At 48.8% G+C, this 25,541-nt stretch overlaps 1 protein-coding gene and 1 long non-coding RNA gene across 5 annotated transcripts; one reads left to right on the forward strand and one right to left on the reverse strand.

Annotated features, from left to right (window-relative positions):
• Nucleotides 1-1,423: 1,423 nt before the first annotated feature.
• Nucleotides 1,424-4,463, reverse strand: LOC142049363 (uncharacterized). Its single transcript, XR_012657700.1, has 3 exons — nt 3,071-4,463; nt 2,570-2,706; nt 1,424-2,033 (listed from the first exon to the last, which is right to left on the reverse strand). It is a non-coding gene; the product is annotated as an uncharacterized LOC142049363 (long non-coding RNA).
• KLHL26 (kelch like family member 26) lies at nt 4,429-24,079 on the forward strand. Of its 4 annotated transcripts, none has more exons than XM_075077017.1 (3): nt 4,429-4,511; nt 16,519-16,701; nt 19,867-24,079. In XM_075077017.1, the coding sequence occupies exons 1-3, from the start codon at nt 4,465-4,467 to the stop codon at nt 21,446-21,448; spliced, it is 1,812 nt and encodes a 603-aa protein (XP_074933118.1). In that variant the 5' UTR covers nt 4,429-4,464; the 3' UTR covers nt 21,449-24,079. The 4 variants fall into 4 exon arrangements, with proteins under 4 accessions (XP_074933118.1, XP_074933120.1, XP_074933119.1 ...); XM_075077018.1 differs by lacking the exon at nt 4,429-4,511 and adding an exon at nt 6,052-6,116; XM_075077019.1 differs by lacking the exon at nt 16,519-16,701 and having other exon boundaries at nt 4,433-4,511.
• The last annotated feature ends 1,462 nt before the right edge of the window (nt 24,080-25,541 follow it).

A 25,541-nucleotide genomic window follows, 5' to 3' on the forward strand; every position in this document is an offset into this window, starting at 1 on the left:
ACCACATGCAGAGGGGATTTGCTGGATTGTGGCCTCGCACCGGTGCCGAACGGCGCTGGGGACGGCCAATGCCTCCAGCTGGCGTGGGAGCCGGCTCCCACGGGTGCCGCATGCGTCAGCTCGCCCCACCGCGCGTGGGAGTGGAAGGAGCCCAAGACTTGTAAAAGAAGGTGTTTGACCTTCCCCCAAGCTGGACCCCATGTGGCTCCGCTGTCTGCTTCCCGCTCACGCCTGCCCCTCCCGCTTGCTCAACGCAGGCCATGGCAATACGTACGCACGAGCGTGCGTTAGCTGTGCTGGAGGAGACGGTGCCGCTGCTCCGTGGGGTGGGTAACGCTGCCCAGGGGTGGGAGCCCGGCCGAAGAGCCAGGCTGTCTCCATCCCGGCATGGAGGGGATGCTGCTCAGCTGCTGTGTCGTGCCGGAGCCCCGGCAGTGGCTGCTGTGTTGGTTCGGCTCTGCAGCAGGAGATCGGGGACCTGCAGGACTGGTCGGCACCCCAGGATGGGTGGGAGCCTACAGACCTCCTCCTGCCCAGGGGTCTCAGGTACCAACGCATCGCTGGGAGTTCCATGTCTCCCGGGGCTGGTGCCCGGTCTCAGCCATGGAGGTATCATCGGTGGCAGCTGGCAGAGGTGGTGCTCAGGGGGGAAAGGAGAGGGTGGCTCACCTTCACCAGCCTCCCTGGCGAGACCAATAATATCTCAGGGAGCTAAAACATCTCCATGCCTGAACACAACCGCAGAGAGATGCAGGCAGGGTGTCCTGATGGGGCAAAATAAAGGGGAAGGAGAAGGACCAGCTCACGTGATGCCACAGCCCACCTTTACACAGAGACCCCCCGGCTCTGCCAGCGCATGCAGATGCACCCCAGCCCCCATGCTCAACCCCACCCCGGGCTCACACGCTTGCCGGGATTACACGGGGATTAGCAGAGAGCAGTCTACCAGAAATCGAGAGGGAATAAGACCAGCCAGAAGCACAGGCACCAAAAAAACCCACGGCACCCTCCAGGTATGCGGGACACACAGGAGATGGAGCGGTGTTGGTCGCTGATGCTGTGCGGAGGCAGGGAGCGAGAGGGAGGTCACTCGCACACTCCTCCATAACAATAGCAAATAAAGGAACGGAGAGGCTTTGTTGTGCTGGGGAAAATCTAGCAAGAATTGGGAGGGGAAAAAAAAAGCTCCTTGCGGCCAGCTGTCCGCCTCCTCCACCCAACACAAACCGCGTGGACCGATAGTGCTGCGAGCTGTGAGGAATTCCTGTTTCTGAGCGCTTGCAGGATGAAACGAAAAGGTCGGAGGAAAAGGCAGCGCTGCCAGCTCATGATTTTGTCATTAGTCTCACAGTGTTGGATGCAGATTTTAAAGCCCCAGCTGTGGGAGTCGTGGGATATGCGAGAGCTTGGCTTGCAGTAAAAGGTACATTGCTAGACCTCATGTTTTGTAGGGGAGGGAAAAAATGTGAAAATATGACTCCAATACATTCTGATAGCTTAAAATGAAGATCAGAAAGAAGAACGACGTAAATAATTTGGAGGTTTGTTTTTTTTTTTTTAACCCAGTAAGTTAGACTTGTGATTTTACAGGCAGACCACCGCTCTCCACGGTAGGAATACCAGGACTGCCTTGATATACTGTGCGTGCGGGATAAATATATTAAAGTTGTGCGAGTTGCTCAGATGCTGTGCTAACACTGGTCGTAAAAATCACCTTAGATATAAGGCAGGCTCCTTGGGGAAGGGGCTAAGTGCACTCAACAAATAATGAATAGAAATAAAAATAAATATCAAATGGCCCATAAAATCAAACAATAATGGTAACTAAAAAGTTCCTGGATTTGCTGTGAGAGATAAAATCCCATCAGCGGTATGAAATAACATGAAATACCCCCTTTTGGTTCCTTCTCCACATGACACAAGTCAGCACGCCTGGTCACCAGAGTAGTTATGGAACACATCTTCCTTCCAGCGTCTTATAAATGCATTTTTCATGCTTCGAGAGACCTTCTGGGGTTCGATTTAACTGGGATCTGGGGAACATGTGAAAGGCATTTACAGCATGCAGCACAGCCTGGCTTTTCCTGCAGGGGAAGCAGAGGTGTAACGTTCACAGCTCCCATCCGCCGACCCGCCTGGGATGGAGAGGTCTGCAGCGAGCGGGCGGCCCAGCCGGGCTAACCGTCAGTAGGACCACCTTAGTGCCGTGCATTTATTGAACCAAAATAATGCACTTAAAATATCTATATGGACCTAAAAAAATATATAAAGGGAAAGTGTTTCTTTTAAACCTTTTAAAGAAGGTGTGCTGCAAAGCTAAAGCTACAGAAAGCGGCCCCAGGAGAAAGTGGAAGGTATCAAATGAAGCAGAGCTGGTGTCTGAGGAAGCCGGACAAGTGCGAGGGTTTGGTGAGGAGGGGCAGAGGCCCCCGAACACCAACAAAATGCAAAGAGCAACCGTCGAGGTGGGGGGCAGCTGGGGCGGGAGCCACGCTCGCTCCCCCAGCTCTGTCTTGCAGGCAGCGCTGCCCGGCAGAAAGGGCGTCAGGGCGAAACGCCGATGACTTACGGCATTAACTTTCATCCGCTGCCTCTCCCGCGTCTCCTCCTGCTCTCCCCGCACCTCGGCGCGCTGACATCTCCTCTTCTGTGTAGGTCGGGTCTAAAATAACAGGGCCCCAAGGTCCTGGCTGGGGTCTCCGCGCGCTGCAGCAATACAAATAGCAAATTAATAAGTACTGCTTCCCTTTCTCCCAAAGGTTTTACAAGGCTTAATTAATGAATGTCTGTAAAACGCATTTGGAGCTGGGAATGAAATGTGCTGTGGAAATGCCAAATATTTTTAATGCTCCAGCAGATTTAGAAGGTTTAAATAAGAAAAATACACAGCTTTGCCTCCGAAACAGATTGCTCTCCTTGAAGCGGAGGGCTCCAGAACATGAAGTTTTCATCAGGCTGACTTGAAAGAGTATTTTCACGGCTTTCCAAGTGCGTTTATTCTCATGTATGAATTCCCCCTTTCCCTTATACAGATGTGGACACCGAGGCATGGTAAATCAAAGAAATTTACCCCCGGTCATTGGCAGAGCCACCGCTATGAATAATTTCCTGAGTTCCACTGACGACTGGAATGCCCTCTAGACTGTCCGCTCTCTCCAGATGCATGCCAGCTTTAAAAATTACACGGACCCTGCGACGCTTGGCCTCGTCTCCGCCGGTCGCTTTGGGGAGAGCCAGGAGCGACTCTGATGCCGACCATGTGTGGGGACGTGGGGCAGCGAAGGCATCTTTGGCACCGAGACGGCACAGCCGGAGCGCCGCAGTCTCCGATGACAAGACTGCACCCTCTGGAGGGTACTGTTGCTCTTGCACAAAGCACTTATGGCAATAAAACCTGGGCCATAATCGTCCAGATGGTGTGGTGGGAGGCTTCGTCCCCAGGGTGATGGGGAGCGGGGCTGTCCCCGCAGTCCCGGGCTGGTTGCACACACGATGGTCCCTGCGGGAGACATTTAATGAGTCGCATGTGAAATCCCAAGGGAAAGCATTAAGTGCTGGGGTGCGGGCAGGGGCCATTGGCTGCTGTTAGATAATGTTTGGCTGGAGGGTGCTGGTGTGAGGAGGGCCATGGTGGCCTGTGGGGACATAACAGACCCCTGGGACCCCTCAGCCATGCAGCCCTGACAGATTCCCCAGGTCCCCTCAGCCATGGGGAGGCGACAGCGCCCGGGACCCCTCAGCTGAGGGATGGGGAGAGACCCCCAGGTCCTCTCAGCCACCGGGCAGTGACAGCCCTCAGCGACCCTGTGGCCATAGGGAGGTGACAGACCCCTGGGACCCCTTAGCTATGGGGCAGTCACAACCCCGGAGCCCCCTCAGCTGTGGGGAGGTGACAGACCCCTGGGCTCCATGGCCATGGGATGATCACAGCCCCCCGGCACCCCGCAGCCATGGGGAGGTGACAGACCCTTAGGGTCCCCTCAGCCGTGGGGCAGTCACATCCCTGGGTCCCCCTCAGCTGTGGGGAGGTGACAGACTCCCAGGCCCCCTCAGCTGTGAGGCGATGACAGCCCCGTGGGCCCCCTCAGCCATGGGGCAGTAAAAGACCCCGGAGCCCCATGGCCATGGGGTGGTGACAGACCCCTAGGGCCCCCTCAGCCGTGGGGCAGTCACAGCCCCCTGGGACCCCTCGGCTGTGGGGAGGTGAGAGACCCCCAGGCCCCCTCAGCTCTGAGGTCATGACAGGCACCCCTCAGCCGTGGGGCAGCGACAGCCGCCGGGCCCCTCATCCGCGGGGCGGTGACAGGCCCCGGTGGCGGCAGGGCGGCGCCAGGCCCGGCGGGAGCGGAGCAGCTCCCCGCTCCCCACCGCCCGCCGCGGGCCCCGTTCGCTCCTGCGCCTTTAACGCGGCGGCTCCCGCCGCCTCCCAGCTCGGGGCCCGGCGGCGGCGGCGGCGCAGCGAAGATGGCGGAGTCCGGCGGGGCCGAGTTCGCCGCGGAGCGGCCGAGCAGGTGAGCGGGGCCCGGGGCCGGCCTAGGCCGGGGGTCCGAGGGCGGGCGGCGGCGGCGGGGCGGGGCGCGGGGGCCCGGCCGGGCTGGGCCGCGGCGGCGGGCGGGGGCCGGGGGCCGGGGGGAGCCCGGCTGCGGCGGCCGCGGCGCTTCCCCGCCCTCCCCCGGCGTGGACAAGCGCCCCTCTATTCATTTATTTTCCCTTTTATTTTCGGTTTTGCCGCTCCCGGGGGGTCCCGGCGAGGCGGAGAGCCCGGCCCGGTGCTCCGGGGGGGTGTGTGCCCTGAACAGGGCCCGGCGGCTGGGGGTCCGCTGGAACATAAACATCATAATTAATAATAACGCGTTCCCTGCCGGAGTTTATGAGGAGGAGGTTTGAGGAAGGCTCTAAAATAGAGAATATTGTGAATCGCACCCAGAGCCCGTAGGGTCTGTAGAACTGCCGGCTTTGTGGGTTTATCGAGAGGTTTGTAGAGGCACCAAGTTTTCGGTGTTTCGGGCCCGTTCTGTTGCCCCCCGGCCCCTCGGCCGTGCCCCCAGGCTGCAAACCCCTCCCGGGGTCACCGGTTTGGGTCCCCACGGGGTCACTGGGCCTTTGCAGGTGACACGGAGTTGGCGGCGGTACCTGGAAGGGTGTTGCGGTGGGTGGTGGTACCTGTTCGTGGAGGAGTTTCTGTTCTCAGGGCTTTTCTAATCTGTCATCATCCAAAAGTTGCCGTGTTGGACAGTGTTCAGAAAGTTGTGTTGTCTGTCTCTCGGATGTTACGCTGTCAACCTGTCACTTCACTTCAAAGCATCATTTATCCTCAACTTAACTCTCCCTGCGTTCGCTCCTGAAATAACCACCCTGTGTGTCACGCTGTGGAGAGGGAAGCTCTCACTGTCATTGTTCAGCACTGGAGAAGCCCGTCTGAATTCTCACCTTATTATATATATTATTTTTTTTGCCTAATGACCGCCTGTGTAAACTATACGCTGTGTTGCCTGGGGCGTTTCATTTTATCTCTCTGCACCTCCTTTTTCTCCTCTCCCCGAACAGGAACAGCAGCACTTCTTTCACACGAGTGTCGGCAGGGCCGCTCGCTCGGCGCTCGGGAGTTTCTCAGTGCTGGGTGTGCAGCAGTGAGAAATGAAAGTAATTCGTTTCAGGGCTGCAATAAATCACCCAGAGTGGAGCTGCAGCAGTTCTGTCCCCTGAGCCGTAGCTCCGTCGTGTTCCCTATCGCTGTGTGTTTATTTTCTTTGTTAATTTTAAAGTAAAGCCTGTTGAAATTTGGATAGTGCTTCTTGTTGGTCGTTAGTCTTCTGTTTTACGGGATGGATTTATTGGAGAATACCGGGAGAAACCTGATGGGAGATGTTGGACATGGTGCATAGCCTCTATAGAGTGAGAGAATTTCAAGTGCGTTCCCTATCAACAATACTTCCTTGTTAGGTGCTTCCACTTGTGATTTTTTTGCACTTACTGAGTGTTTACTCTCTAAGGCAAAAGGACAAAGTCCTCTCTTGCTGTTACACGCATGCCATTTTGGTGGTGCAGTTACTCAAACTGCACGGACAGAATTTCCATCTTTGGAATTGCTACCGCATGGCTGATGCTAGTTACCCGTAAGTATGCTGGCTTCCCCATAGCAAGAAAATCAACTTGTCTGCGGGGAATCCTGCGCTTTCATTCGATAAGGAGCACGCTGTGCGAGATGGTATGGACAAAAGGCTTTGGATACACTGATGGCATCAGATAAGGCCATTGCTGTGCGTTGAAAAGCAAACAGCCCAAATCTTCTATCTTGAAATAAGCTTCCTTTTTTTCTTTTTCTTCTTTCCCTTCCTCTATGGATAGAATTTCATGAGTTACAAATGGGTTTCATATTTTACTTGCAGCCCTCCATCTCATGTGGAGGGAGAGTTTCAGGCTACATAATTCACTCTGTAATACTTTGATGCTCCCAAAGATGCACTTTGAGACTGGTGAGCAAGTAAGTACAGAGGAAATGGTGAAATCCATTGGTACCCTCGGAAAGAGCAGCTCTCTGTGCTTTAGACACTGAGCCACGTGAGCTCTGCTGCAGTGTTGGTGAGGTAGGGTTGTACAAAGCAGGATGACAAAGATCTAGGAAAAACATCTCTTTTCAGGTGCTGGAGAGGATGTTATCATGCAGGCCTTTAAGCAGGAATTAATTGGGCTGTCCAGACAAGCTGTTGAGGAGAGCTGCGTGTCTCTCAAATCGGGAATAACCCCTTGAAGAAAGGAAGGCAGCCGCGTTGTATAAACACTTCCCAAAAACCTCCCTAACATTGCTACCCGCTGGCGTGGTTGCTGAAAGCTGTCCCACCTGTCAAAACCAGAATGAATGGGTGAGGACGACCCACAGGTCTTCCTTATCTGAAAGTCCATATGTCTGGATTCACACCAAGGGAAAGCTGACCTGAACTCCCCTAACCTTATTCCTTCTGAGGAAAGTGGTGGGAGAGAGAGCAAGCGTACAGGAGGATGGAGTAAAGCCGTGTCGGGGAAGATAATGATGAGGGCTGTGACTCTGCCTTGCTTTCATGTTCCTGTCATCTTACGTAGCTTCAGTCTTCAATTAGGCTTCTATTTTTTTCCTTTTGAAACCGTTCAAGGATTAGTTTTATGTGCTTTCTGTGTTCTATGCTCTGCCACATGGCAATTTCAAAACAGATTTAGTTGTTAGATCTGGTAGACGTGGTGTAAATGTTTACGCTCTAATTGAATCACTGTAAAAATAACTGCTGCTTTCTTTTTCAACATTGGGAGACTTTGGAGCTGGAGGTTTTATTTAGAACAAAAGTAAACTTCAGTGGTTCTTTAAAGGTTCCTGTCTTACCTCCAAGTGTGGTTTAGCATTAACTGCTTCCGAAGGAAGAGCCTTGCACGGGATGGTCGCTAAGGCGTCTTTTCCAGTTTCTTGTTTATATGGAAGATAAATGCTGAACTTGCACAGAAATCGGTGACCTTTAAGAAAGGCTGTTCTGCACCTCTGGTGGTCTTGGGTTATTCCGTTCAGGGGATGCAGTGAGGGCGGCACGAAGCCTGTGCCGAACTGAACTGCCCAAGGAGCTGGGAAACATGATGATGTTTAGGATGGGTGCAAGGCGGTCAGAAGGTAAATGCAGAGGATTTGGGTAACGAGGGAAACAGGCTACAAGCAGCCGCGGCAGTAAGAGGATTTGATCCCGGAACTGAATTGGAATTGGCGTTACGATGCCAAGTGCTGGGGCAGCCGCTCGCATCTGCTAGAAAACATTATTTCTTTAGTGTGCATTAAAGGGATGGTGGGTTTTCCTTCTGCTGTCCGCTGTTTCATCATTTTACGCTGCTTTTGCTTGAGATCCCTAGCTGCTCCGAGGCAATAATCTGGAGGGTGGAGGTGCAGGGTGAGGAGGAGAGGCGTGCTGCGGCTCACTGCACGCTGTAGTACCTACTCTGCATGTAACTGGTCCTGTCGTTTTTATTGCAACACTGCCCAGAGGATGCAATCGGATGCCGCAGAAACAGGCCGAGACAAACACTGCTCCAAGTGCCTCGTAGTATGATTTTGAAGTTTTTCTAAGTTTTTCCAAGGCGTGGAGCGAAGAGCCCGGTATGTTTGTGTGGGAGAGGGTCGCCGAGTGATTTGCTTGTGGGGGGAACTTTCTGCGCTGCTAGGAGCTGCTAGCAGAGCTGAAATGGGCTGTCCCCAGCGGGAACACAACCCTGTGATGAGCCAGGGAGCTGAGACAGGTCCCAGCAGACCTTCAGGTGAAAGCGACGGTAGCTGTGTCACAGTTCAGCTTTGATCCATTTCTGAAGGCGAAAATGTGATGCCAGAGCGGGGTGGATGGAAGAGCAGGGGTGGAGGGAAGAGCAGGGTGGTATCTAGAAGGCCAGCAGCGAAGCTATGCTTGGGGCTGAGCTGGGTGTCACTTTTGGGGTGGCCTTGGTGGCTCTGCTGTGCTTCCCGACACCACTAGGTGCCTCTCGGCCTTTGCACAGCGGCTCTGCCACGGGTGCTGCTGGGAGAGGTGTGCAGGGGATGGCGGGCGCAGAAAACACCCGCTGCAGCTTCTGCCTGCTAAAACGGCTGCGGTGGCGTGTTATAAAAGGACGGTTCTGCTTTTCTGCATTTTTTCTGATCCGGCATCACTGCAGCTTTCCTTTCGCTAGAGCTGGGGTTGGCAGGGTTTGACTGTAAGGGCATATGGTGGGGGGAAACGTGGAACTGTTTAAGGCAGTGCTGTCAGCAGGAGTATCGAGTGCATAAAGAGCCTGTACTTAGCCATGTACCGTGGATACACAGGCAAATTTTACGTGGTGTAAAATCCACCGTCCTTCTGGGGGTCCTTGTGTGGCTGGCTGAGCTTGGGAGCAAGAGAGAGCAGCTGACTTTTTCATTGCTGCGATACTGCCTGTGGCTGCCAGAGTAATTTATATGCTTAGAGTGATTTTTATATTTGCTCAGTTTGTTCCTGGCTCAGCAGGATTAGGTTTGGGGCTGACAAGAATATAATCATGGTAAAGTTTGGGGAGGGTGGGGTAGTATCTTTCCGTTCTCGGTCATTGTGAAAATACAGGTTGAGGTTGTGGAACGGCAGGGTGTTGTGGGCGATGGGTGATATGTGTCGCCTGCTCCGGCTCCATGCGCTCTGCAAGATTGAGGGTGCCCCAGGGAAATCCCCGTACAGGACAAGATTCTCTGTGGCAGCTCTGGATATGGGTAGAGAGCACAGAAATGGCCGATCCTGGTAAATGGTCTTCTCAGCCTGACGTTCTGTGCCCCTCCGAGACCCCAGTGCTACCAGCGCGCACATTTGGGCTCACGGAGCCCTTACCTGCAAGTGGCATTGGCCACTGGTTGCTGAACGAAGAGGACCAAACTGCTTTTCCCATTTGTCCCTGTACCAGCATAAAAATGACGCTGGCTCTGTGACAGAAACATATTTAAGAAGCTTGTTCTTAAATATGTAAATATACCCCCAATTTGTCCCAGGTACAGCACGTACTGACCAGTCCCTCACGTTCAAACTCCATGAGGTGGCACAGAGTTTAATGTGTTCAGATATTTCACCCTCCACCTTTTTTGTTCTATGCTCCAATGCTCCATTTTACCAGGCCAGCCAGCTTTTGACAGACATCCAGTTTTATTAGCGCTTTTAGCAGAAACTAAAATCCCACCTCCTTTGGCTTGCGAACAACCTACCGATTGAAGCCTGGGAGCAGAATATATTTGTGTGTGTGTGTGGCTGCTGGGCCCTGCGTGAGTCCAGCTCAGAAGAAAAGAAAAACAGAGATTTGGAAATGTGTCTGGGTCGTCTCGGGGGACAAAAAAATATATATATTTAAAAAAATAAAATTGAAAAGCCTCTTGCTTCAACTTGCTGCCTTAACTTTGGGTTATAGGGTTCCCTTGGTTCCAGCCTGGAAGAAGCAGGATGCAGAGTAGCAAATCAGGGGATCAGGAGGACCTGATTTAGAAAGCACTTTAAAATGAAACATTAAGGTACCCCCTGGCTTCCGTGAGATGTCTTTTAATTGCCATTTTCACTAAACGCAAGGCTGAATCAGGCGTGGGTTGGCTGGCGGAGGAGGGCGTGGGAGCCCAGCCATGCCCAGTCGCAGCCCAGCGTCGGGCAGTCCGGCTCTAGGGACCTCAGCTCCCTCTTTGTGAGAGGCACAAGCCTACGGGGTCCCTCCGATACAAATAAGAAAGCGTGGTTTGTTGGGCTTTGCCTTTTTTTTTTTTAAATAGCGAAAGTTACTTGTTCTCCCTTTGCCAAACCTTAACTTCCCTTAAATTTTGGGACTCAAAGTATAAAAGATCAGAGGCGAGACTTTTCAAACTTCACCATTCAACTTCAGGCATTTTACAGAAGACCATTCTTTTCACGCAAAGTATTACTCCTTCTAAAACTCAGACTGATTTATAATCTCTTTATCTGAGCACTCCAAATTGCTAGTCGCTTCTAAATAGAGATATTAGTCTCAGGCTTTTTACTTGTATTTATTGCCTTTGATGAAAGAGAGGGTGTCAGGAGAGGAAAATGAGTGGAGGCAGCGGAGAGAAATGGGAGAAATTAAGGGAAGGAGGTGGAAAAGGGAACAAAGAAATCGATTAAATCATTTTGCTCGCACGTCTTTCCTAAGGATGATTACGCTTCTCTGGAAAACACCCCCTTCATTTGATGTGTTAATATTTAATTAGTTGCTGATCATTAAGCACTTATTGTTGTTGCTAATTTGGACAGGGAAGCGATGGTAAATGTTGTTTCTGCTGGGGTGCTGGTGACAATCTCGCTCGCTGCTGGGAACGTAAGTAGGTTAACAGGGCGGGTATTTTTAAGTCTCATTGCCAGGCAGCATCTAATCTTCCTTGCACCCAAACTTCAAGGAAACCCCCCCGATGCCTTTTCGAAGGGGGGTGCAAAGGCCACGGGAGTGTTGGCCAAAAGTCCCGACATGAGGCCGTGAAACAGCAAATCTGCAGTAGAGGGTTTAGCCTTTTTGCCCTAACGTAACATTTGTTAGTGCGAGGTGCTGAAAACTCATTTTCATCATTTGGGCATGTGATATAAAGCCTCAGGATCTGAAATATTACAGTAACCATGGCTACCAGGGACTTATCTGAGGGAGTTTGACTTTTGTTTTGATTTTAAGTGTCTTAATTGTAGTTTAAAAATCAGAATCTGAATGTGTTTTTTACTTAGGCATGAAACTAAAGGCATTAAATGATTTGCATTATTAAAATATCTATAATGCTGCCTTTCAAAGGTTCTTAAAGAAGGTCCTTAATATTCATACCCTATGTTCTAAATAAAGTTACTCTTCAGCTTTATGTTAGTTCTGCTGCTCTCATCACAAAAAATTTCTTGCAGGCTTGAGTGCTCAGAAGGTGCCTCGCTGGCTATTTTGCAATCCCAAATCCTTTGTTTATGCCCAGAAAAGCTGTGGCACTACGCACTTGATGCATGCAAGCATACACACACGCTGCTGCTGCCTTTCCTCCCTCCCCTTTTGTACCCCAGCCATGCCCCGCAGGGTCCTACCTTTAGAGCTTGTGTTTACCGTAGAGGCTGGCTGTTGGAAGTTTGCCCTGCTTAGAAATCTTGCCAACCCTCTTGAGTTTCTCCCGTATGAAAAATTACCAAGCACCACCTGCCCAGAGAGTGGGAAAACGTGGGTGGATATTAGCAAGGATGCTGAACTGGGATGGAGAGCGAGCCTCGCCAGCACCAAACTATCCCTCCTTCCAAGGAGGACCATGTTATAAAAGAAGAGTAGGAAGACGACAGGCAGTTGTGTCGCAGAAGATTTTTCTTATTTAATTCAATCACTGAAATGTTATAATCTGGCCTGGTATAATTCTCTCCATTTGTACTTGGGCAGTAGTGGCAAACATGCTGAAATACGAACTCATGCTTGGTAAGCCTTTAATTCCAGCTTTGATGTTTTTAATCATCAGTACAGATTTGGTAAAAATGATTCATTAGCTTGAAACGCATCTCAGATTACATGTGATGTTGTGGAGAATCGAGGAGGCAGAGACGGGGGACGGTTGTTCTTTGGGATGTTCTTTGTGCCTCATCTGAACTGCTTCTTGCAGTTTGGCCATTAAACATCGCTCAACCCTTCAGCTTTAGAGGCCTCTTGGGCATCCAGCCCTGCATTCAGATGCCTCCTCGCTGCATCTGTTTCTGGTCAAAAAATCAAGCAGAAACATGTCAGCTAAGGATGTGGTCAGCATGCTTGGGGCAAGGATGAGCACGTGGCCAAGCTCCTGCCGTAGGTACAGCAGCAGGAGAATTTCTGGACTTGTTTGCCTTCCCTGCCTGCTGTCGGGCTGGAACCACTCCCTTAACCCTTGCTTTAACCTTTTCACAAGCCTGCAACACGCATATGGTTTTGGGTTGATTTTCCCCAAGCTACGGTCACATACACCGTGCCGAATTCTACCCTGCAGTGACTGGGGAGGATTGAAAGCAACCTGGCTTCAGAGCAGTGGCTTGGAGGCAAATCCTCAACCTCTGACGGTCCCCTTTTTGAAAATCAGGCACCAGTGATGTTATCGGAGTCTCTGAGGGTGCTGCCCAAAATGGATCGCCCTTCTGAATCAACGTGTCCATTGAATTCCAGCTGTCGCCACTGTTCATGCCGTGGATGCAGTTACATGAATATAAAGACGCCTTTCACTGCTACAGCTATTTCCATATGGAAAGTGGGATTTCTGTTCCGGTAAAGTCACCTTTATACCAATGTATTCATGTTAGAGGCCCCAATCATGTAAACATTTTCAGATCCCCTTGCAGATCACTGTGAAGCCTGTGGGATGTGCAGTGGAAGCGCTGCTTGATGTGAATGGGAGTTTTATGTTTTACGTTTTTTTTCAAAGGATAAATTTGCCTGGGTGCAGCCAGACACACCTGACCCCGCTCCGAGCCTGCATGCTTGGCTCCGGCCGCAGACACCTCTGCAAAGCTCTGCGGCAGGGGAAGGACTTCGCTCAGCGCTGTCATTTTGAGGACAAAGACAAAAAACTGAGGAAAATTCCAGAAGCTCTCCAGCCCTGCCTCCATCAGAAAGGGAAGGGGAAGGAGGGGAATAAACACTTTCTCACTATTGTGTGATGAAAGGCTTTTATCTCAAAGTCATGTTCTGAACTGCCGAGGGGTGGATGCAACTCTTCCGAAGTTTGTCTGCGCGGCTGTTTCTTCTGTAACAAATTGTTAAGCAACAAGTACACGGCATACTCAGATCTCAAATAAGATAGGGACAGCCTCACAAAGGCACTTTCAGATGTTCAAGGTTTCCCTTTGTGCTTCTTTTTATTTTTTTTTTTTACTCTCTGACACCCAACTGCTGCCTCTCTTCTTCCCCTGTTCCTAATGCAGCGCGAGGAGTGGAAAGCAAGGCCGTGCGGCGTAACGCATGCGGTGCTATGCTGTGCCCCGTGGTACGGCAGCCGGGTTTGAGCCAAGCCTGCTTTTATCACAGATCCCTTTTTACTAACCGCCGTGCAAACAGCGTTTGTTGCTGTTTTCTCACCTCTCCTCCTCCCGCTTTGTTTTCTGAAGAGTCTTTCACTTGATTTCTCACGCTTTGTGTGGATTTCATTTTGCTTCCAGCTTATGTGCTGCTTCTAAAAACTCTTTTTTTCCAGACTGAAGAAAACTGGACATTATCAGTGCTTCTCTTACTGTTCAGTTTTGTTTTGTCTTACCCCCCCGCCCCCCCCCCCCCCCCCCCCGGAGGATTGTGTAATCATTGGATCCATTTATTCTATACCTGTAAATAGACAAAGGAACTAGTACAGGGAGTTTTTCAGGGGTAGCTGTTCACAATTACCTATTGAAATGAATCGCGCTTGCAAATGTGTTTATTCCAGCACAGAAATAGCTACCTGCCCAGGTTTAGTCCTCCATCTACTTTAAATTTACACACTCTGGTTATTAACAGTGCCTGTAAAAGTTAATTGAGAAAAAAGAAAAAAAAAAAAGAGGAATGTTTGTTCAGGTGAAGCTCGTTGTTTGAAGGGGCACCCGCACTGGGAGGGTTGTGGATGTAGTGAAAGCAATCCTATACAGGTAAGCCCTTAGGCTGGCAAAAGGATTATTTAAAATTGGTCTGAAAAAAAAAAAAGCAACGCTGAAGAAAATTCCCATGAGATGAATCCTGCAGGAGATCAAGTCTAACGAAGTTACAGTAAACTAGGAGTTACCATCTCCCAGATGAGCTGCCGGTGCGTATTTTACCCATCCGGCGTGAAGCAAAATGGGTTTGCGGGGTGAGCAGTACTGCGTTCGGAGGCAAGATCATTTCCTTGGTTGTGCTCGGTGTTTCCTCCTTTCGACTCCAGCGAATCAAAGCCATTGCTCTGGAGAGAAGAGTAAAATGAGTTTGACGTGATGAATATTCATGCGCTCGCTCCCTCCAGTCTCTTTCCTCTTTCGCCATGGGAAGAGCTGGAGTGGATAGATGTTTCTTGGCTCGCGGAGTAATGGATAAAGGTCTTGTCAGCAACTGACTTTTTGCTAATCCTTTTTATTATAGAAAGGATGTTGTAGCTGGACTCCGCTCTCTGAACTGAGGCTTTTTAGTATGCTTTGACTTTAAGGCAGGAATTTCAGGTCTGTGCTGCAAGAAGCGCAGCTGACCGGTACCAGTCATCCCAGTAGGAACTCATATGAATTTTAAGGCGCGTTCCCAAGCTTGAGGAGTTTTGAAAGAGATTTGATATCTGCATCCTGCAGCATCCCAAAGAGCTCTAGAGCCGCGCGCACAAAGCGGCCGCCCTCTTGGTGCTCTGATGAACATCACAGATTTCCCCTAACTCGCCTCTTCTGTAAAGCTTGCAGGAAATTGCAGTCCGATAAGTTAGGCAAGTAGCAAGTCCTGTCCATTGTTCCTTATTGTTTGAGGATTGTTTACATCCCCTTTTTGGTTGTCCCATCTCCCTGACTCTTCTCTGACCTTTCTTACTTGTTTCATCCATTGTGTGTGGCTTTTTGTTGTTGTTTAGGTAGTGAACTCTTAGGGACAGCTGTTAGCCAATGATGGGATTATAGAGCCCCTAGCACACTGGGACCTAGTCTCTGTACTATTTTTTTGGCTTTGTTGGTATATTCTACCTAAATAATAATAATAGCCTTTAAGTACAGTACTAAGTGCTTTAAGTACTCTCCCACTGTGGAGTTGGGAGCAAGTAATGCAGCTTTCCAGATTCGGTATGATCTGCTTGGGATTTTTTATGTCATGCTTCCATAAAGTATTTCTTGAAATGCAGAGACCAAACAGCAGGGTGCTTCTGAAAACATAAACCTCATCGTGAATACTGGCCCTTCTGCATGTTCTCTTCCCAGAAGGACTCTTGTATATCCAATATCTAATTGGATATTAGGAAGAATTTATGCACTGCAGGAGTGGTCAGGCACTGACACAGGCTGCCCAGAGAGGTGGGGGGAGTCACCATCCCTGGGGGTGTTCAAAAAACGTGTGGACGTGGCACCGTGGGGACATGGTTTAGGAGGCCTGGGGGTGTTGGGTTGGCGGTTGGGCTTGATGATCCTAGAGGTCTCTTCCAACCTTAATGATTCTATGATTCTGTGGCTCAGATCCTGAAAAGTAGTTCAGAGTCAGATTAATTTTGCAAATGAATTTAGGATTTCATGCTTCTGCTGGTGGGAGCGGACCCAGTTTGTTGGGCAGGGAGTGCTGGCCCACTATCGTCTTGCTCAGGAAATCTGCAGCATAATTGTGGTTATTTTCAGAGGAGCACAGAGCATCTAATAGTCTTTTCCACTTGTGCGGCGATACTGCTGATGTTCACCTCCAAATGCAGCGTTCTCGCTGACAAGTGCATCTGAGGCCAAGTGAATCCAAGGATGATGCTCTCTGCACTGGGGAACATGTGCGAGAGGCATTGGGACAACCAAGGAAATATTTACGCTGGGAGGGGACTGTTTACAGTGCAGTTCAAACAGTTGATGTTATTTAGAGCGGTCAGTGCTATGTAATATTTTGCTTTTGCTCTTCTCATGAGGGTCAGGCATAAGGAAAGGATCAAATAGGGCTAGCAGGGCTGTCCTTGGACGGTACAGAGTATCTAACAGCTGCAGTCAGGCTAGGTGGTGAGAAGAATAAGCAACTGTGATTCAGTCTCGTGGTTGAAGTCAAGGTCAGGGTGGACTCTGGGGTAGTTGGAGTGTGGGGACACCAACGCTCGTTGGAGATTTTGGCCCCACTAGCTGATGTTTGGATGGTCTCTGAAGCCCATGTGTGCTGCAGCGTGACGGGTTGTCAGTAATGTGAAAGTATAATTTAAAAATTTGGAAGTCTTTTTTGTACTGGGAGAAGGGAATACAACTGAGGCACTGATGTCATGATGTTCTGTGTGGCTATTGAGCTGGGAATTCGCGTTCAAACTGCTTCATGTTACAGTATCTTCCCCAGCATGCTTTGTAGGTATACCACATATTGTTTTAATTTAAAACCAGCCTGTCTCTCTTGTTCTGTTTTTAGCATGGCTGACAAGAACAGCACCCTGAAATGCACGTTCTCTGCTCCTGGCCACAGCACCACTCTACTGCAGGGACTGGCCTCGCTCCGAGCTCAGGCTCAGCTGCTTGATGTCATCCTCACTATAAATAATGAAGTGTTTCAGGTTCATAAAGTTGTCTTGGCTGCCTGCAGTGACTATTTCAGGTGAGAATCCGATAGGGAAGCAGGCATTTTTACCTTTCCCATTGGTTTTCTGTTTCCCCATCCTCCCCCACCCCAACCTCCCCACCACATCCCAAAATCACACCCACGCACAACCCTTTGGAGGTATGGTTTGCCCCACGGATGTTGGTGGGATCACCTGCAGGCACGAAGAGGCTCCGAGTCAGACCCTCTGCATGCAGATGAGGTTTGTTTGACTATGGCCGCTGGGCCAAGACGCAAGATCAAGCCCAGGTCTTGAACCCACCTCGGCAGCCTTGGCTGGTGCTCTGCCTGCTGAAGGAAACAGGCTTTTGCCCTGGAGCTACTTGAGCTGATTTCAAAGTGGCAGTGAGGGCTCTGCAGTGAGTCATCCCATTGAACGATGGTGCCCATTGTAAATACGCTCATGTTATCTTTAAATGCCACTGATCTGTCTGCAGCGCTTGCTGTTCACGGGCTGAAGAGTATGAAGCATTTTGTGTGCGCATTCCCCAGCCGCCCAGGAGATAGGGGGGAATTGTCCCATCTTGTGTGGGTAGAAAACTGAAGCACGGAGATGAGTTTTCTCAGCCAAATTAATGCAGAGTGAGCCAGCTGCAGAGCAGGAAGTTCAGTCTTAAGTGAAAAACCGTGTTCATCCATCTTGCCTCTGTCAAACTCTTTTGTTATGGTTCTCTGACTTGGAATGACTTCTCTTTTGAGGTAGGGATCTTTTCTGGCAGTAGCAGCGTCAAGTGAGGGGCATGCTGGAGGCAACAGGTACAGGGAAGGTTCAAAGCAACAGAGAACTCGACCTGGGTGTTGTTCTAGACTGCAGGTCATAGCACGTAAGGGTGGAGAAGGGCCTTTCGGTGGGGTTTGCAATGCCTTGGCGCATAGGTTCCCCCCTGACCTGAGCAGACTGGTTTGTTGAGCGGGTAACCAAGAGCAAAGGGACTTCAGCATCCTTTGGCGTATCTCTTGTATCCCTTCGCCCGTTTCTTCATCTGCTCTGATGATGCCTGCCTTATGTACACACATATTTTCTAGGCTGTTCCCTTCTCTCTCCCTTTGGTAACATAAACCTTCCAAGCTTATCACTCTCCCTAACAGGCATGCAATTAATGATGGAGCTGATCCCCCACCAAATGCTAATAGCACTATTTGTATTCATAAATGCTGTATGCCGTGCCACTGCTAGTGTGTTTTCACTGTCGAAATATAATTGCTGAGTAGGTTTCTTGTTATAACTTCTGTGGTGCTAAGGAAGGTTGTCCTGGGGAACAATGGCAGAATAATCTAGCTTTTGAAAATACTCTGTTTTTATGCAGAAGGGGGGGAGGGAAAAGAGTAAAATCGAGGCATTTATATAATCAGCATTTTAGAACCGTAACACTTTTTAAAGCAATTGCATTCTACTTGAAGATTTGTCTTCATCATGGCAACAATAACGCTTTTCTTTCCTTCTGCACGCTCAGCTCTGTGTAGCTAATGCACGAGTACACATATGTCTGCATATCCTCTGGGGCAGGGGATCAGGGCAGCATGCTGTTCTGTGACATGGGATACGCAAGGGGATTTCAGCAGAATGCTCTCATCTGCTCTATGGACAAATAATTGCGAACAGTATTCCTGGTCACTCGGTTACAGAAAGCTGATTTCCTATGCAGATATTTCCTTATTTAAGTCATTTAGGATTTCTTGGGTTTATGCTGGACGGCAGCAGGTTTCCTAGCCTGGTTTGGACAGGAAACTTGGAACTCCTGTCTTTTGACAGTGTTCCCAAGGTATTCCTTTACTCCTGTGTTGATGCAGGAGAGGAGGGTCTGTTCAGCATTTTTTTTAACTCGCACCTTAGAGTCGCTGCAGCTTCCTAAGGCAGCCCTAATGACACCGTGCCTTCACGATGAATTTACCTTTCTGATGGAAAAGAGTAGGTTATCGATGGTGGAAAAACTAGCCCAAGATGTGCTGGCAGCGGTTTAAAAGGTCTTTTGTATGACAGTCTGTAGCCTGTGATGTGTGAACAATGGCAGTGAATGGTGAAACTCCGTGTCACAGTTCTTCCGGCAACCTGTTTTGACTTTGGCTTCCTCAGAATTGCTCTGCTACTGCTTATTGAGTGCTACACAGAGCACAAACCTTTGCCCCCGAGCTACCCATATATAACAAAAACTGCTGAAATTTAATGTAAACGTATAAAAAACCAAATGTGCTGTTATGTCCCCATCACGCCCACAGGCCCCGTAGCTGGGAAACGCAGCACCGCTCTACAAGAGCGGTTTACGAGATGTCTGTGCGCAGTCCTTGGCGTGGTATGTGCTTCCTGTGGAATTTAGAAGCCTCCCAAGGAGGTGATCTAGGGCCTAATCTCTGCGTGGCCTGGTCAACTGATGTGCTTGCAGCTGTGCTGTAACAAAATATTTTCTTTTTTTCTTTTTTGTTTTTTAATTGCCTGTTAGCCCCCTGCCGTCGTCCTGCAACATGACAGACGTTTCTGAAGTGGCTGCAACTCCCATTTTCTTAAGGTGTCGGGAATGAACCTTGGAGGGGAGGTTCTGCTGTGGTTACCAAAGCCGTTCACAAAATGCGTTGCATCTGCAATAGTTAAGCCGTTCCATAGCTAGCCTACGATACAACGGGCTAACTGAAATCTTTGCCTAGAGGCAGTGCCGCAGCCGAGCTCAGAGGATCGCTGACCTCCTAAACGCAGGAGTCTTCCGAAGGGTATTCTTTCCTCGTGCTCACAAACCCAGCGTACATAAGCTCTTTAGGGTATGGTTACCAACCTCTGCTGGTGCAGGTCCCGTTTTGTCCTTCGGTTGTTGACTAGCATGGATTCATGGGTGTCCAGTGTACTACACTCCCTGCTCTGGTAGCTCTGCCTGCTTCTTGAAGCTTTGTCCTGTGGTCCACTCCTCTGCTGCCAGTAGGATTGAAAAACTTAACTTCCTGATGGCTGAATGTTACTTCTTAGCGCACTGTTTATGCCAGCTTTATGTAAGTAATTGCATTCTCCAGTTTCTCCTGGCTTTTAGAGATTTAGCCTTGATTTATTCTCCCCCTTCTCCATCCTCCCTAAGAGAATCAGTATGTTTAAAAAAATAAAATGACATTCGGAAGTGATACATCATTTTACATGTATTTAAAGAGCTGAAAATTTTTGTTTGTGTTTTTGACCTCCAGGGCAATGTTCACAGGCGGGATGAGAGAAGCCAGCCAAGATGTGATCGAACTGAAAGGTGTATCTGCAAAAGGACTGAAACACATAATAGACTTTGCGTACAGCGCTGAAGTGACTCTTGATCTTGACTGTATTCAGGATGTGCTGGGAGCTGCTGTCTTCCTCCAGATGGTGCCCGTCGTGGAGCTCTGCGAAGAATTTCTGAAGTCTGCCATGAGCGTAGAAACGTGCCTCAATATTGGGCAGATGGCCACCACCTTTAGCCTCGCATCCTTGAAGGAATCAGTAGATGCATTCACTTTTAGGCATTTCCTCCAGATCTCTGAGGAAGAGGATTTCCTCCACCTGCCACTGGAGCGCCTTGTTTTCTTCTTGCAGAGCAATAAGCTGAAAAGCTGCAGTGAAATAGACCTCTTCCGTGCTGCCGTCCGCTGGCTGCAATATGACCCAACCCGCCGTGCCAACGCCAGCCAGGTCCTCTGCCACATCCGCTTCCCCCTCATGAAGTCCTCGGAGCTGGTGGACAGCGTCCAGACCTTGGACATCATGGTGGAAGATGTCTTGTGCCGGCAGTATTTGCTGGAAGCATTCAATTACCAGATCCTGCCCTTTCGGCAGCACGAGATGCAGTCCCCTCGCACCACCATCCGCTCGGATGTCCTGTCCCTCATCACCTTCGGTGGCACTCCCTACACCGATAACGACCGCACCGTGAGCTGCAAAGTCTACTACCTGCCGGATGCCAGCGCGCGCCAGTTTAAGGAGCTGACGGAAATGGAGGTGGGCAGCAGCCACTCCTGCGTAGCCGTGCTCGACAACTTTGTCTACATCGTAGGAGGGCAGCACCTGCAGTACCGGAGCGGTGAGGGAGCTGTGGATATCTGCTACCGTTACGACCCACACCTGAACCAGTGGCTGCGTATCCAGGCCATGCAGGAGAGCAGGATCCAGTTCCAGCTCAACGTCCTCCACGGTATGGTGTATGCCACCGGTGGGAGGAACCGCTCGGGGAGCTTGGCCTCTGTAGAGAAGTATTGCCCCAAAAATAACGAGTGGACTTACGTGTGCTCCCTGAAACGCAGGACGTGGGGGCATGCCGGAGCCACGGTAGGAGACAAATTGTACATATCAGGTGGGTACGGCATTTCGGTGGAAGACAAAAAAGCCCTGCACTGTTATGACCCTGCCGTGGATCAGTGGGAGTTTAAAACCCCAATGAACGAACCCAGAGTCCTGCATGCCATGGTCAGTGCAAATAATAGGATTTATGCTCTCGGAGGCCGCATGGACCACGTTGACCGTTGTTTTGATGTTTTGGCTGTGGAATATTACGTGCCTGAAACAGACCAATGGACAACGGTGAGCCCCATGCGCGCAGGTCAGTCGGAAGCTGGCTGTTGTTTACTAGAAAAAAAGATTTATATCGTAGGAGGGTACAATTGGCACCTGAACAATGTGACAAGCATTGTGCAGGTGTATAACACGGAAACTGATGAATGGGAAAGGGACCTACATTTTCCAGAGTCTTTTGCTGGGATAGCGTGCGCTCCCGTTATACTGCCGCAGGTAACGACCCAGAGATAACCGCGCGCGACCGCGTCGGCCCATGAAATCGCCTCGTGTTGCATGTTATCGGGATGCTGTGTTGTTTCTTTGTTGTTTGCAAATGGTATTGTGCATTTTGTGGGCGAGGGAAGGAGAAAAATAGCTTGCGTTCCCTCCTCCATAAAGTCCCTCCTCCTCTTATGTAGTGTTCTGGCAAGCGTGCTTCGTCAGAAGCACTTGTCAGCTAGTTAGACTTAACAGATGTTACAGCTGGAAAAAGCTTTTCTCTTTTTTTTTCTTTTTGGTGTGGGGGGGTGCATTTTGCCAACTTTTCGTATTTTTAACAATGTTACACATTGCAAACACTGACAGCTCAGGAGTAACTAAGTACTGTGGTATGTTTCAAAGAGTTCAGCTGTGATTTTTATTAATAGCTCCAAAAAAATCATTGTACGTCGCTTTGATTTTCAGCAAACAAACAAACAAAAAAGACCAAACCAAAACCTGTATAACATACTGACCTCCAGAAGCAATAAGGGGACAGTGGGAGCTGGGAGAGCTCAGGTGCTTGGGTTATGAAAGCATATTCTTGCTTTCCAAAGGTGACTGGATTTCCCGCCCCCTCCCCCTAAAAAGGGAGTACTGATCCCTGCACACCTCTGGTCTCCGTTGGTTCTTCACTGCTTGGATCAACGCTGCAGTTGCAGCTCCCTTCCTCGCCCCCTCCAGATCGCAGCATGATACTCTAGGCCAGACCTTCTCCCTTAACTGGGGCATCCAGAGTTTGCACCACTAAAGCCATGTTGATAGCTTGATGACGTATAAGCAGGCATGATTTTTTTTTTTAATAACTGCCAATAACTTGTTTGGCTTTACTGGCAATAAGAGCTCCACAGCTGTTCGTCTGGGCTGACCCCCTAAAGCAGAGAGCACCCAGAGTTTCTGGTGTAGGACTCCGCTGCCTTTACCTTTCCCATCGCTCCAACACACGTTCATCCAAACTCTTTTCGTACAGTAAAGGAGGTGGGTGCTACTTCTTCCTAAGCCTGAAGGTTTCCTCCCTTGACTTGTAAATAAGACACTTGGCATCACGAGATGATGGAAGTCTAAGTGGAATGGGGTTTTTGTTGTTGTTGCCAGTGGATATTTTAAATAAAGAGATTAATTTTAAGATGACACTGTCATTTTTGTAAAATCTGTGTTTACTGCACAGAACACTGCTACTTCCTCAACTTTCCTCCAAGCTGTTTTTTTCTAATTAATTTGACTGATTAATGAATTGAAAGTTTCTCCTTTTATCAGGTATTCTGTTTCAAGGGCTTTGTTTTGTATCTGTAGAAGTTTGATTTTGATGTATGCCGTCCTCTTTTTAGAGGAACTGTTGCATTCTGCTGTTAAATAAATACTGTGCTGTAACCTTTAGAGACAATATATAATGTCTGCTCTGCAAATGAATCATCGATCAGGTCTGTGTAAAGCATGGACTCCATACCTCAGATTCACTTAAAGGTATTTTTCCTCTGATAATGAAATCGAAGCACCTTTGGCTCGGTTAAGCTCTGCATTCTCAATTTTAGATAAAACGATGCATATTTTCATCTGTTCCTATCTATTTGCTGGTTTGCCAATAATAAATTAATGAAAAGTACTTGTTGTTGTATAGTATGCTGAAGTCAGCGGGCAAGCTCCGCTTTCTAGCTCTTAGGCAGTTAATTTACTCCATTCTCTGTTCATTTGGTCTGGCATAGAAGCTAGAAACACTGCAGAATGGTCTTGGCAGATAACAAGCGCATTTTGAAAGGATGAAATGTAACTTGATACAAGCTTCAAAGTTACAAAATAACGGATTTTCTGTTTTTAATGCTTCCATATGTTTATGAAAAGAGTACTCTCTTAGGTTAGTAACGAACGGAAGGTTACGTGCTTTCCTATTTGCGGAATACAATTAATCCTCTTACGAGTGTGTCATTCCTTCATCATTGCCTTTCTAAAATACTTAAGTATTCTTCCCGATGTTATTTAAATTTCCCTACCAGAAGCATTTCTATGGCAGCGATCGATGGTTTGGGTGTTCTCTAATAACGGAGTTTTTCTGAACGTGCAGCCTTAGTGCTCATAAGCCACACCGCATCAGATGACTGGAGAACCCACGCGATGACTGTGGTTGGCATCTCTTCGTAAGGAAGCCATGCTTTATTTTTCACTTGAAGATTCGAAGGTACGTGTGTGTCGGGGGGTAAAACATGTTTGGCCTCGCTTTTAAGGTCAACCTTGCGAAAATAAACGTAACCTCTGTATTCATTCATATTGGAATGGTGGCTTTGCAGACGGGAGGATACACAAAGCCGTTCTGTAACTGTATTTAATAAACCAACTCTTGCCTGCCACACAGCAAAGTAGCCTGGTACCCGCCTTCTCATTCCCTGGCACTGCGGGGCGGGTGCTGGGAAAGGCTTCCACGTTCTTTTGGTGAGACTTGCGACAGGGCGCTGCTGTGCACCACCTCTCATTCTTACTGGAACGTTCTTTACGTAGCAAAATAAATAATTATTTTTCATAATGTTAGCTAGAAATACTCTAGCGGTTCTAAATTTAGCAGAGACTAGCTAAAATATTTGTGGAAGTGCGTATCATCCATATTGACAATAAAGTTTGTTTTACTGCTTTGAAGTACGTAGTTGTGGCTCTGGGCTGTTCTGTGCATAACCTATCCGTTCCTCTGAAAATAAACGGGTTTGATTCTTTCGCTGTATTGCAACAACTTGACAGCTAGGTGAGGGTCTTCACCTAAATATCTAAGTGATTGTGTTCCGTGGCTGGGTTGGAGAAAACGCTTTACAGGATGCCCCCGTGTGAAAAGCAAGTGGACTGGGCTCCTCTCGTCTTCAAGAATGAGCAAAGCCAGATAAATATTTGATTGCGCTCGGAGTCATTTATTAGTCTCAGAGCAGCAATAAACATTATAGGGGTAAACCTGATTTGGTACATTTTAAAATACCCTTGAACAGATGGGGAACAGTAAAAGCACAGCATCATTAGTTCTAGGTATTTGCAGAGTATGCATGTCCCATTAGGGACTCCTGTCATGGCCAGGATAATAGCTTCTGTCTTCTCTGATGTTTTATGGGCCTGAAATTGTACTTAAAACTATAAAGAAAGAAAGCACTAGAACTCTTGGCAGGGTGCAGAACAGCTCGAGATTGGGAATGTCTGCATCCTATTAATGGTGTCGTTGACCCTCTTCCAGAGGGTCTGTCGGCTCGGCAATCCAACTGTCCTTTCTCCATATCCTAGAACCTCGCTAATTCACGCAGACGTGTCCTAGCTTTCGTTCCGAGGTCTTGGAAGTCTAACAGCAGCAGAAAATTGCATTTCTTTGATTTACAGTGAATGAAGGGAGTGCCGCTAGCTCGCAGGACCCTGGCGCTGATTTAAAATGATGCTGTGCAGCAGAACTGCTCAGGACCTCTTGTAAGCCACATCAAACCTAGTCAGACGTTTCCACTTCCATGTCTGTGATAAGGTCTTTAGTTGCTGAAACTCTGCAAACTTTAGGGACATTTATCATGCTAGGATTATTGAAGCCAGACTACTGTCAGAATAAATAAAACATGTTTCCCAGTGCAACTCTAATTATGATTTTTAGCCAGTTGTGTAATGTGCAGAACTTTATTTACAATAAATCTTCCAGTTGCTTGCATAAATGAATGAGATTTCATCACTTGTGACTTAAGGATCAGGAAAAGTTAATGTGGCTGAATAAATTTACAGTCTAGCCTGGGTGTGTTGGCATGTCAGGCGAGTGAGGGAGCAGAGCCGGCTAGTGTTGCCTTCCTGAGAGGGCTCAGCTATCTTGAATTTCACCTGGGACCATATATATATCATGGAGACATCTCTCCCTTCGAGTTATTTTTTACAGAGACAGCTTAGATTCTACTCTGCATTTTAATGGTGAGTAGGCACAGTATCATCCCACAGGCTCCCGAACTTTTGTTTCTCATTCCAAACTAATAACTGAGTTTCAGTAACACAATTTTGGCACTTTTCAGTTTCATGTTTCAACTTTAGGGTGCTTTGCAGAGAAGTTTTAAAATTTATTTGCAGGCTGGGTACGATTTCAACCGCTCCAACA

This window comes from Phalacrocorax aristotelis, chromosome W (genome assembly GCF_949628215.1).
Source record: "Phalacrocorax aristotelis chromosome W, bGulAri2.1, whole genome shotgun sequence".
NCBI classification, from domain to species: Eukaryota; Metazoa; Chordata; class Aves; order Suliformes; family Phalacrocoracidae; genus Phalacrocorax; species Phalacrocorax aristotelis.